Source organism: Anoplopoma fimbria, chromosome 5 (genome assembly GCF_027596085.1).
Source record: "Anoplopoma fimbria isolate UVic2021 breed Golden Eagle Sablefish chromosome 5, Afim_UVic_2022, whole genome shotgun sequence".
Taxonomy (NCBI): domain Eukaryota; kingdom Metazoa; phylum Chordata; class Actinopteri; order Perciformes; family Anoplopomatidae; genus Anoplopoma; species Anoplopoma fimbria.
In genome coordinates this window covers 17,508,271-17,522,081 of record NC_072453.1, presented here as the reverse complement: position 1 = coordinate 17,522,081, position 13,811 = coordinate 17,508,271, and the positions used below count along the sequence as shown (strand labels likewise).

At 41.9% G+C, this 13,811-nt stretch overlaps 2 protein-coding genes across 2 annotated transcripts in view; both read right to left on the bottom strand.

Annotated features, from left to right (window-relative positions):
* Nucleotides 1–7,221, bottom strand: part of ttyh2 (tweety family member 2) — a 56,517-nt gene extending 49,296 nt beyond the window's left edge. Inside the window, exon 1 of the mRNA XM_054598753.1 lies at nt 6,849–7,221. Coding sequence (XP_054454728.1) covers nt 6,849–6,977 — 129 coding nt within the window. The 5' untranslated portion in view covers nt 6,978–7,221. The remainder of the gene's footprint in view (nt 1–6,848) is intronic.
* Nucleotides 7,222–8,316: 1,095 nt separating this feature from the next.
* On the bottom strand, nt 8,317–11,802 carry rpl38 (ribosomal protein L38). The gene is made up of 5 exons (XM_054599160.1): nt 11,734–11,802; nt 11,509–11,535; nt 10,851–10,911; nt 9,944–10,066; nt 8,317–8,373 (listed from the first exon to the last, which is right to left on the bottom strand). The coding sequence occupies exons 2-5, from the start codon at nt 11,509–11,511 to the stop codon at nt 8,348–8,350; spliced, it is 213 nt and encodes a 70-aa protein (XP_054455135.1). The 5' UTR covers nt 11,512–11,535; nt 11,734–11,802; the 3' UTR covers nt 8,317–8,347.
* Nucleotides 11,803–13,811: the final 2,009 nt, after the last annotated feature.

Below are 13,811 nucleotides of genomic sequence, written 5' to 3'. Positions count from 1 at the left end.
AAGTCGCTTTGGAGAAAAGCGTCTGCTAAATGACTGTACTGTACTGTAAGACGTGGACACAGAAAGAAATGTGAACTTAAAAGTCGAAGCGTAGTGAGCAGAGGGAGACTCTTCCTTTAATTGTCTCTTGATTTTCTTCAAAGTGTATTCCATTGATTAAGTATTCTTGAAGTTGGGATACTTAAAAAGCATGAGGAGATATCCTGACATTTAGTTAGAACTAAAGCTCCAAAAGCAATGGATCCTGCATCCCCATTATGCAAGCTCAAGCTGAGATAACTCTAATAGCATGATCACAGATTTTCTCAAAGCTCCCTCAGACATTATCAAACTGTCTTCAGTACTTTTCATGTAAACTGATCTTCATGAATCGGTGGAATTCCCCATAAAAAGAGCAAAAACAGACCGATTCCTTTTAACATGCTGCACAGTATAACAACAACACTTTATTTAAAGGATTTGTACTGTCATAACGGGCTACGTTAGGCTGTCGAATGCCTTGAGAAATGGCCTCATCAGTATAGAAGACCCCCCCCACCAAAAGATCAATGGAGCAGTCCAACCCACTGTCTTCCTCCATGCTGCTGCCTGTCGCGCTCTGACATTCGGGTGAGCGCCCCAGGGACCAGGGCTCTTTCCAGCAGAGTGCACTCGGCCAGGCCTGCCCATGTTCACAGCTGGGACGCCATTAAGTCCCAGCAAAGCGACCCGTGGGTTATGGATGACAGGAGGAGGAGGAGGAGGAGGGAGGAAGAAGGGGGTTCATGGGTAAAGGATCTGTTACGCTGTGCTGCTTTGTTGCCCTCAACCTTTTTGCCACAACAAACTGAGAGTCCCTGGAGCTTTGTGAGGTTGAGTGCCTGCTCTTTTTCTGAGATTTTCTTTTCAGGTTTGGCGAGAGAAATGTTTGTCTTTTTCCTGTTGATCCGAATATCCTCCAAGAATCTCTTTCTTTTCCCGGGCCATGCTTACCGGGACACCTTTGGAGTGCAAGTGAAGCGAGTGTTCTCCCTTTTTCATTCACACCCTCTGTGAACCCAAAGCCCCAAACCTTTCCCCCAGGGGAGTCAGAGGTCGCCATTTGGATGCTGCACCCCCCACAACAAAGGGAACCCAACCCCCCTAGCATCCTGGGAAGAGCACACTTTCATTGTTGTTTCTGCTGGAGGGGAATGTGGCTGCGTGAATCCACTTGTCCCAGTTCAGTTCTTTATCGCCACGACACAAGGAAACGCAGAGAACCACCATACAACCACAAACCCCCGGCATCAGATCTGCCATACCCGGTTTAAAATGTTGTTGGATCAGCACGAGGAACGGACGCGCTGCCTTATTAGTACAGACCTCGGCCATACCATCTACGTAGCCAATCAGCTGATGCTAATCACTGGCTTCAAGCACTACAGAGACAGATTGGAGTTAATGACCTTCTGGAGAGCCAGAGGCGACACTCTGAGTGCATCTTTCTATATGCATGCATGACACAAGCAAAGACTAACAAAAAGACTGCCACAGAGGCCGAGCTGAGGTGAATCACTGCTTCAACAATGAGGTGGCACAAACAGGGAGAGGCTGAGTTGGGACAAGAAGCATGGAAGGGGGGTGGTCGGGGTTGTTCAATTTCCAATGCAATCAGAGCGGTTAGGGTGCTGAACAGAGAATGGATTTTCAGCCCTCGGTATGCATAATTTCCCCTTTTTTATATGGCACAAAATAAACAAAGCTAACACAACCACTTGCACAGCCAGTTGTAAAATCAGCTGTAATCAGTGAAAGGCTTTGTGTGAAGATGGGCTGCAACAAAGACAATCAAATGTTTGAAAACACAAAAAATCATAGCGGCAGTGCAATCAAAGTAACTGCATCACTTGAAGGACATACATTCTCTGTCTACGACACAACGCAGCCTCTGATGCAACATTTAGATCCGTATGTGAAGGCCTAACACAATGTAAATAAAAGGGAAGGTGGAGGAATTGCTGATGGACACAGAAAAAGCATGAGATGTGGAGGGGACAAAGACAACAGAGAGGGCTGGAGGAGGAGACTGTTTGCATGGGCTCGGGTGGAACATTGTTCCCAGGGAATTTCTGTGAGAAAATGCCAATGAAGCAGAAATATGGAGGGTGTTAAGTGTGTGTGTGTGTGTGTGTGTGTGTGTGTGTGTGTGTGTGTGTGTGTGTGTGTGTGTGTGTGTGTGTGTGTGTGTGTGTGTGTGTGTGTGTGTGTGTTTGCTGCTTGCTCATTTATACGGCATCATTCTGGGCCGCGGTGGATAAAAGCTTTCAAAAGGAACTTGTCTGAGCTCCACGTTGAAGTGATCAGTGGCGAGACGAGAAAAGCGCAGATGGTTATGTCAAGGACAAATGGTGCTGCTATTAATGAAATAAATAAAAGAGTCTTTGTTACCTTGATGGACAAATGTTCTTTAATTATCTCTAATTATGTACAGGAAGTGTGAAATCTACCTATGATGAAACTGATTTATTTTTGCATTAAGCTCTGCAGTCACTGAGTGTCTGAAGCTGTCAGTTCTATAAAGTGAGCTGAAGTTGGAACAAGCACAAGGACGGACATGATAAATCTCCTCCTTTACAATAGTAATGTTCTTGAGTTTGGATTATTGCAAACTACTATTTAGCCACTTGTTAGCAAACGGCTTTTTTAAGACACGTAAATGCTTCAAAAATCAAAAGATGTGCATCCACCGACATATTTATATGTATATATATGACCAAAACCTGAAAATCTCTTAAGCTCGTGTCACACATACAGACTTTATTCAATAAACACATTGACTTGGGAACCGGAAGTGCAAAAGAATGCTGACTCATGAGTGTTTTCTTATGACTCATCCCTGCACCTCTGCATGAACTGTTGTGACACTGGCTGCTTGGAGGGTATCAGACTATGAGCACCACCCGTCCACCCGATGGACACAGGAAAACATTTGCCACCAACTTGTTTGGGTCCTAAAAACAGGAAATGGGAAGGGAAGTCAGATGGATTAGGACCTGCTGACCTACACATGATGTCTGGCTCCTCACACACACACACACACACACACACACACACACACACACACACACACACACACACACACACACACACACACACACACACACACACACACACACACACACACACACACACACACACACACTAGAAACTAGGCCCCTGTCCTATTTTTGGATGAACTTTTTCAGTTTCCAGTTCTTGCCCTCTTTCCATCCTCCATGCCTCGGGACAGAGAGATGATTAGAAGCTGAAAAAGAAATTGTACTGAGTGATCGTTGAGCAGAATATCTCCGGAGCATGTGCCCAAAATAATCCTCAACAACGCTGGGGTGACACTTTCTCATGGAGCAGTAAAGGCCTCTTGAAGCAAAGTGCTTGTCGTGTGTGTATTGAGTTCCAACAACGACCTACAATGAATGACCTACTGCAGCTCGATCCAACCGCACAGAACCCTTCACTCTGCACTTTGGTGCATCACTGGATGAGATTTTCCAAAATATGCGTGTGTAAGATGAAGAAGAATAGCTTGCTTATTGTCAGACGACAGAAATTAGAGAAGTACTCCAGTCAGGTGATTCAGACATTCCTTTTCTGACAATCCAACAGAGGGAAGAAACCTACTACCACACACACACACACACACACACACACACAGTAACACACAGTAACACACAGTAACACACAGGCAGACAAAGAACAGTGGAAGATCACGACCTCTTGCATTCCATCACATTCAATGGCCCGGAGCCAACAGAGGAATCCACCAGGATAGCCCACACTACAACGAGCCAATTACAGCTCCACTGCCCGAGTTAAAGGATCGGCTCAACTGCTCAATACTCTCCACCGCAGCGACCAACTAAACATCGATTCAGCAATTCCTCAACAAAAGAGTGGACTCAACATTACACGGCTCGATTATAAAGCTTCCTTTTTTTCCTGTTAGACTGAATCCTTTACCATTAAACACAGATGGCATGCTGTTAATCATCTAAGCGCTGAAACAAACTGGAGAAAATGTTCCTTAATACCACAGTGTCTCAATAATTCAACTATAATCCCCAATTTAACACCAACCAGGGGCGATAGATATCCCCTGTTTTCCGAGTTCTTCATGCTTGCCTGTATATGATAGGCCGGATGCAGCACATCATCACTGTTACTAATGGAGTCAACCAAGGAGCTGGTGATCAGAATGAAGTTTGACAGCCCACCCAGGACAGGGAATGTAGAAGCGTTAAATAGCATTGCATCAGCATGAAATTGTGTCATTAGCTTTGGTGCTCTGCGGAAAAATTGTTCTACAAAGTGGGAGCATGAAGGACTTGACCTACATCTGTGAAAACAACCAGAAACAAACAAAAGAGAGCAGCAGCAGAGAGAGGAACAGAGATAGTAAACGTCAGAGAACGAGGCGGGCTGATGGATGTGGTGATGGGGGTTTCCCCACTGCTGACTGTAGTGCCCGTCTGTGGTTGACAGTCGTCTCAGACTCTCAGATGGAGCAGTGCCGCTCTCCTCCCAAACCCCGAGGACCTGACGCCACATCCACAGGGCCACGCAGAGAGCAGAAATGCATCAAACTACTACTGTTGGTTATAGCAGCTAAAAGCTAAGCGTAGCATCACAGCCAATGTTTAAGTGCACTAACGGGAACATTTTTCACCTTTTAACCAGATGTCCAGTCAGTGTTGACAGTAGTTTACTCTATTGTGCATACTGCATTGACAGAGAAGGCTGAGGTCATCTGCTCTGTTCATCTGCTGTTACAGCAGTGTCTACATGTACCCAGGATGCATTGCGTATGAGCTTCTGACACCTGGAGGTGCCTTGCCGACCATTTCCTCTCACGCGGCTGATGCAGCCCTAACCTTGGCCCCTCTCTGCTGTATTTATTTTGCTCGTAGGCTCTGGCTCGAAAAAATACAGCTGATCAGAGTCAGCCGTTGAAAAGTGTTTCCTCGTCCATAACGTCCTCTGGCCTCATAGTTTAGGATGCCAATTTAGCTGTTAAAAACATAGCTACGTTTCAAATCATGCAAAGACAAGAAGAAGTGACACCTGGCTACCCAGAAGCCAAAAGAAAATATAAGCTCAAAGTGCCTGAAGTTTTTCCTTTTCTCCAACATCACTGTCATATCAAATGACCACTAGGTGCAGAAAGACAAACTGATTTTGCAGCTGCGAGCTTGATCCATACAGCGTGCACTGAGGAATCTTTGCCTCAACCGTCCAGAAACAGTGATTGGTCATCCGCATAAAAATTTGTCAAATTTTTCCTTTAGGATGCTATTGGGCCATAGTCACTAAAGCGATTGGAAAAATACTGAAATCCTGTAAAAATAGAGGGTCTATGTTATTTCCTGCTCTGCACCAAACAGCCGACAGACAAAGCTGGCGACTAGCGTATGGACATCCAGGAGCATTAAATAGCTAAGAGTTACTCAATGGAGTAAATTCACAACATAGGTTTGTTTTACGTTTTGTCCATATTTGTGTGCAGTCGATGATGGAGAAAGTGAGAGTTGGATTGCAAAGTACTATCAAGCAATATCTCACTTCTTTTGTGACACTAGTTCCTGGTATCCTTCCTCTCCTCAAGGCATTTAGAGCCTTAATTAAACCGATTTCTGCAAGTTTATCATGTATCAGATGTTTCAGATATACGTTCTCATAACTATTTCTTCAATTGTCTGTCACTTCTTGTGAAATGAATCACTTCCACATCTTCATGAGGCCTCTCTCTCTGACTCCCTTGGACCCTGAAGGTCCCCTGACCTCCCCCTGAAAACCGCTGCGCTGAGACTCTGCGGGCGGCGATGAACTTAAAATGTCATCTGTTCTCAGCATGATGGATCCACATGCTCTGACAGAAGCTAAGCTGTTACTATGAAAAATTAAACAGCGAAATCGTAAATCATTCATAGTATTTGACATGTGTTCACAGGCAGGTCGTTAGTCAGCCAACAAGTTGATCCCAAACTGTGTGAAACGGTCCTTCCAGCACCTCTGGAGTTAGACGGGAACCACTTTAACTCCCATGTGGGGGATAAATCTATGCCAACACTCTCACACAAGTGTGTCTCCTGATCCACTCCCCAAGGGACACAGACTTATTTGATTTGTCCAACTTAATAATGGATGAAAAAGATGTAACCAAGCCCAATTGAGGGCAGTATATACAGGATGTGCTTGTTCTGTCTCGAATGCAAAACAACATTTATGTAATATTTCTTGAGGGGGAAAAACGCATATAACTCAATGGTGTCATGCCATTTTTTTTTATTATTTTTTTGCAAAGATGACTCGCTTTTAGAGAAAGACCACTAAAATATTGACTTGGTCCACTGATAGATGGGACTGAATAAAGTGTTGGACTCTTTAAGTGGATTCAGAGAGACATTAGGGGCCACTTGTTTCAGCAATAGTGCAAAATGTAAACTGAACCTGAAGGCAGCAGAGAGCCTGATGATAACAACTGATTGTTTCGATACTGCAGGAGTGTTACAGTACATTACATTATATTACATTACAGTCATTTAGCAGACGCTTTTATCCAATAAGTGTATTCAACATAGGTATTCAAGAGAACTACTAGTCACCAGAAGTCATAAGTGCATCTCCTTTCTTAAACAAGCATCTAAAAGCATAAAGCAGAGAAGATTATTAAGAAGATAATGAGCCATATATTGAAGGGTTATTATATAGGGATGTCCCAATACTGTTAAAGACTCAATACACCATGCACATGCATACTCAGCCCTGTGTTTTATTGTGTGCTTCATCACTGGGCTCCTGATAAAGCCTCATGTCCATCTTCCTCTACTGACCTGCTGGTAGTTCTCTTCTTCTGGCTGGAAGCCGTTGTCAATGGGCTGAAACCTCAGGTTGATGTGAGGGAAATTGTGAAGCCAGTAAGTCCACCAGGGAGCAATGTAGTCCACCCGAGCAGAAGACATCCCTGCCCCAAAGATAAATAAAAAAAAAAAAAAGTTGTCCACAACCCTGAATGAGCCACTGAAGAGCTTAATCCCGTCTCACATGGAACAAAGCATTGATTGAAGCATGCTCCTCTGTGGAGACGCTCTGACGCACAGGAGCAGTCCTGCACAGGTCTGGTCAGATGCTTTTATTGTGGGTTTATATACATGGAAGCAGGAATAGTCCCAGTGAGCATGGACCCGCAGCTCCTACCCGACCGACAGCTGCTCCACACTCACACAATAGTCAGCAGCGGGGATGCGCATCCAGTCAGGACAGGAGGAGATATGGAACGGGAGCGCGCAAAGACGCCCCTTGGAGGAGTTATAGAAAAAAAAAAAAAAAAAAAAAATGCCAGCATGTTTGTTTTAAGACTGTTAAAAAAGATGCATGTATTAAATGTGAAGTATTAGAATTGTAACTTGGTGTAATGTTTTATTTGTTAAAGTGTTCCATTAATACTATGTGGAATAAACGACTGCACTGCCACCTAGTGGTCAAAGGAGGTAAGTACACAGAAAAGTTCATTTACAGAAGGTGTAGTTCATGTCCTCATAGGGGACGTCCCACACAAACTTTACCAACTTTTATCTACAGACTGTAAAATAATAAGTGGTGATTATATGGGGCTGTAGATACTTCCTCTGTGACTGTACTGGTGAAAACAGACCAGAGAGCTGGTTTCTGCTGGATTCCCCCCCTTTGACTGGTCAGTTCATCCATTCTGTGACCGTCCATGGTTTCAGTAGCACGTCTGTGTTATAGTTGTTGTGTTGTACTCACTACACAATGTAACAGGTGTTACCCACTGTGGATTATTCAGATTAATCTTAGTCCTAGGTTAAGCACCTTAGTACATGCAGAGTAAACAGCTGAAGGCTTCATTTTTGAGTACAGACGCTTCTATTCATTTGACACAAATGAGTAAATACATTTACTTGCAAGGCCTTTCTGGAATATCAAATGTGCTCATAAACATGAGTATATTGTATTTTTAAAGGAACATTTACTGCTTGAACCCTGATACATATATGAATATATATGCATTTGATTATCAGAGTGAGATGTGACATAACACATCTTAAAGTGTCAGTAGAGTCTACCGTATTCTAAAACTATCATAACACATTGTGGGTTTATTTAAACATGTCTAAGGAATAAAGTGCGGTTCTCTTGACACACATGATATTGGCTCAAATCTGACATCTTGTGGATGATGTCTAAACACCACATTTGACCTTCGATACTTTAAGGGTCACCACGATAGCAGGACATGATGCAACATGAAAACCAGACAAATTACAGTTTTTTTTCCAATTTTTATTACAATTATCTGTACATCACGGCTTTACTTGAGCTCCTTCACAGCCAGACCTGCAAAGACAAAAGACAACAGATTAGAAGAATGTTCACCAGAATAAATGGGGCACATCAGCATAGACGGGGGAACTCATTTACTGCAACACGCATTCTTCAAAACTTTTTCTCTCTTATGATTATTACTTCAAAGTGTTGTTTTGAAGGAATGTGTCATGAAAATCTGTTTTTAATGGGGAATTACCACAAACACCATACATCTGACACGCCTACGGACTGACTTCAGTCGTGCTGTTAACATTAAAAATGGTTGCCAGCCATAATATAACAAATCAAAATCTTTCAACAAAAGGAGAACACTATGGATGCTAACTGTATGTGTATAATGACTTAAAAAGCAACTGAATGCACACAACTAGACACATAATACAACCTAATAAATGCAATCATAGTGTCCAATTATATCCCCTCACAGCTGGCACTTCTCCAAAGAAGACAGATGCAACAGAATGCTTCATTTACACCTTTGTGCTGTTTTAAATACTAGAACTACGTCATTATCAGAAGCAACATTTCTAAACTCCCTCGCTTCAGACTAAATACAAACAGTTAAAACATCTGTCACCATCACTGAGATTGACAGAATGAAGCAGTGAACCCCACATGCACCTGAGTTCACAACAGGTGACCTTCAGATGCAAAAATAAATGAAGTAGATCATCCTGCATAACCTTTCAGTGGTCAATCCTAACACAAACCACCAAGCAGCATGATCAACAATTGTACTTAAAGTTTTACAGTCATTTTCCATGAAGACAGATTCTCATCCACCCCCGAGGACTCTTCCTGTTTAAAACGTTACTTAACCCTGTTGAGTTTTCACAGTAAACAACTACAGTTTATACAAACGTTTTTATGCACCGTTTATTTTCCTGAGGCCCTAATAAACACAGTGAACCCATTTCCCACATCGCAAAACATCTGCAATGCTTTTCCTCTAAATGCTCTGCTAACAGCCTTGTTTACATCAGTTTGAGTTATTTCATTATTAGAACATTCTTTCCTTTTACAGGGCATTGCTACCACGATAACCACCCTCTGCTGTCAACAGAATGCTGCTCTGCCTTCCCTGTGCATCCTTCTGCACATGCATGTGCAATAATAGTTAAAAAAGTTAAAATAGTTGGGGGGTTTTCTGTCTGTAAATATAATATTTCAGTTATTGTTTTTGTTTTTTTATTGCTTATTTATAATACTTGTTTTATTTTATTTTTTCTCTTGTGTGCACTTTACTCTACGCTGCTGTAAGCCTGCAAATTTCCCCGCTGCGGGACTAATAAAGGATTATCTTATCTTATCTTATGTTAAACACGAAACTCAGACCTACTCATGCAAACATTATCTAAGCCTGCAGTGGTTCAAAACTCCACAAAGTACCTTCACTCCAACCCAGGGAAGACGCAACATTCTTAAAAACAGAACAACCCAAGTCAAAAGTACATCATTCATTTGTTCAAGGTCACTGACTACCATTTCTATGTTTTAGCAGAGGCTGCATTTTCCAGTCTGCTCAGTCGTGTTATATTTGCTTCACAAAAACCATAAAAACTGAAAGAAGGAAACTGACCTGGGGGCAGGGACTGCTTGAGCTTCTCGGCCTTCTCCTTGTCTGTGATGACCAGGGTGTACAGGTACCTGCTGCAGCGCACCTTGAATTTAACATTGTCCTTGTTCTTCTTGATCTTTACGGCTGAAGGAAGACAAACGAGAGTTCAGATTAGACTCAACGGGAAAAGATACTTTGATTCAAACCACAATGAGTATTTGAACAACCTCCACAACAGACTATTAATGCTTTAGTTTGCAGATGAATCATTTCTGAATAATTTCCCATGATGTTTGCTGAACACATGAAAATTGGAACTAGTAAAACTTCCTAAAAAGACAAGAGAAATGCAAACACATTTATTGTTATACTCTACATATCTTAACTTGTTGGCTTGCCTGTAGACCAATTTCACATTCTGACATGTTCAGCTGACCTGCTGTGCAAGACTCCAATAATTTAAGTACATTTTAAGAACTGTATCAGACTCTACGTTCTCTGTGAGGAGGAGTCAGGGCTGTGTACTCATGTGTAGTTACATTTTCTTGCAGGGACAAAACTGCAAGTTGTCACCTGTCCATCCACCTTGTAGTTTAAACTACCTCCGTGTGTGTATGTGTGTGTATATACATATATATACATATATATACATACATATACACATGTGTATGTATGGCCTGCAAATTTCCCGCTGCGGGACTAATAAAGGATTATCTTATCTTATATACATACGTGTATGTATATATGTATATATATATATATGTATATGTAGATATGTATATATATGTATATATGTAGATATATATATATAGATAGATATACAAAGATATATACATAGATAGATATATATATATATATATATATAGATATATCTATATATCTCAAGTGACCTTGCATTGAACACTCTTGAGGCTGGACGTTGACTTACACTTGGCATCCTTCCTCCTGGCTGTCAGCAGGAAATCTTTGATTTCTTCGATCTTGCGAGGCTACAAATGAAGGAGGAGAAGAGTCAGTTATTCTGGAGATCAACAGAACCACAGACAGAACCCACAGACAGAACACAGACAGAACCCACACAGACAGAACCACACAGACAGACAGAACCCACACAGACAGAACCAGACAGACAGATAGAACCCACAGAGACAGAACCACAGACAGAACCCACAGAGACAGAACCACACAGACAGAACCCACAGACAGACCCAGAACCCACACAGACAGAACCACACAGACAGAACCCACAGAGACAGAACCACACAGACAGAACCCACACAGAACCTGGGGATGTCAGGGGACCGGTGGAACCGGTGCTTCTACCACATCAGAAGCCCAGCACTAGGTCCATCTTTACTCTTGCAGGATTTAAAAAGCATCTCGAGCACATCAGCCTGAGATGTTTGCATTTCCTGCGTTAGCATGTTAGCACGCTGATGCTAACCACACCTCTGCTCCACCATACTGCTCCTAAAACACCACCAACACCACCACATCTACACATCCACACAGGAGGGACACCCAGCACGGGCAGGGAGCAGGGTTTAGGGTGATCGGGGTGTTTAAAGGGGAGAAGGAGAGCTTACCATGCTGCCGTGTCAGCGGGCTGAACGCTGCGGGAGAACAGAGAAACATGGAGTCAGTTCATCGGTTATAACAACGGGGAAAAACGTGTTGGTAAGCAAATAATTATCACATTAAATAGCTTTTGTGTTGATTAAATGTATTTAAGCAGAACCAGGGGTGTGGTTATTGGTATAAAAGAGGATGGATGATGATAGAATTGTTTTGTGCGGCCATGTTGAACTCACTCAGTCTGCCAGAGGAGGATGAAAAGGGGCGGAGCTTCCGGTTGCGGGTGAATTTATACAGCGCTACGGCAAGTACAGAGGGTCAATGTTAAGGGGGACGAAAAGCGATTTACACGTTGTAGTTTGTGAAGTCAAATAGAAAATGTTGTCAGCAGGAAATCTTTGATTTCTTCGATCTTGCGAGGCTACAAATGAAGGAGGAGGAGAGTCAGTTATTCTGGAGATCAACAGAACCACAGACAGAACCACAGACAGAACCACACAGACAGAACCACACAGACAGAACCACAGACAGAACCCACACAGACAGAACCCACACAGACAGAACCACAGACAGAACCACACAGACAGAACCACAGACAGAACCCACACAGACAGAACCACAGACAGAACCACACAGACAGAACCCACACAGACAGAACCCACACAGACAGAACCACACAGACAGAACCACAGACAGAACCCACACAGACAGAACCCACAGACAGAACCCACACAGACAGAACCCACACAGACAGAACCACACAGACAGAACCCACACAGACAGAACAGAACCACACAGACAGAACCACACAGACAGAACCACACAGACAGAACACACAGACAGAACCCACACAGACAGAACCCACACAGACAGAACCCCCACCAGAACACAGACAGAAACATACAGAACCCACAGACAGAACCCACACAGACAGAACAGAACCCACACAGACAGAACCACAGACAGAACCACAGACAGACAGAACCCACGCAGACAGAACCACAGACAGAACCCACACAGACAGAACCCACAGAGACAGAACCACACAGACAGAACCACACAGACAGAACGATTTACACGTTGTAGTTTGTGAAGTCAAATAGAAATTGTTTTAGAAGTTCTAAGAAAAGATAAGATAAGATAAGATAAGATAAGATAAGATAAGATAATCCTTTATTAGTCCCACAGCGGGGAAATTTGCAGGCTTACAGCAGCATAGAGTAAAGTGCACACAAGAGACATAGTAGAAGAAGACAAGATAAAAGTAAAAAATGAAAATAAAAAAAACAAGTATTATAAATAAGCAATAAAAAAAACAGTAGAAAAAACAACAATAACTGAAATATTATATTTACAGACAGAAAAAACTATTTTAACTATTATTTAACTATTATGTAATGTAACAGGTTTTTATTGTCATGTTATTATTGTCATGTTATTATTGTCATGTTTTTATTGTCATGTTATTATTGTCATGTTATTATTGTCATGTTATTATTGTCATGTTTTTATTGTCATGTTATTATTGTCATGTTATTATTGTCATGTTTTTATTGTCATGTTATTATTGTCATGTTATTTATTGTTTTTATTGTCATGTTATTATTGTCATGTTATTATTGTCATGTTTTATTTTTATTGTCATGTTATTATTGTCATGTTATTATTGTCATGTTTTTATTGTCATGTTATTATTGTCATGTTATTATTGTCATGTTATTATTGTCATGTTATTATTGTCATGTTATTATTGTCATGTGTCATGTGGTCTACTGGGAGCAGAGCTGGTTGTGCAGCCTGACAGCAGCAGGAAGGAAGGACCTGCGGTACCTCTCCTTCACACACCGGGGGTGAAGCAGCCGGTGATATAAGAGATGATTATTGGACCTCTGTAGTTTAAGCTACTGTCTGTGTTGTCTGCTGTATGTTCATTTTATGAATCAATCTTCAGGAAAACAGTGTTTGATTTATGACTTTTACACAGATAAAGAAAGAAAACAAAATATATATGAGAGCTGACTGAATTGTGAATATGCCAAAAGAGAAGTAGTCGAATTTATCTACCACATCAAGACAAGCACCACATTTGAAACACGCTTTGACTCTAACAACAATAAAATATAGAGAATCCAAGGGGCCCTATAAATGCACATTAAAGTGTAGTGTATTTATATGAATATACTGATTGCTTTCTTATTTTAATCTCCTCCATGTTGGAGCTGTATGAGAAGGTCGTAGCCTAATGTGCGTTCAATCTCAGGCTGCCGCTTGTCAATGATTTGTTGCCTCTGGCATATCATAAATGTATTCATTT

What these genes read in the sequence shown, in the direction of transcription:
- rpl38 (XM_054599160.1), bottom strand. An exon ending in CAGGAGGAAGGATGCCAAGT is followed by an intron (nt 10,067 to 10,850) that starts GTAAGTCAACGT and finishes GTCTTCCTTCAG; the next exon opens with CCGTAAAGATCAAGAAGAAC. An exon ending in CAAGCAGTCCCTGCCCCCAG is followed by an intron (nt 8,374 to 9,943) that starts GTCAGTTTCCTT and finishes TTGTCTTTGCAG; the next exon opens with GTCTGGCTGTGAAGGAGCTC.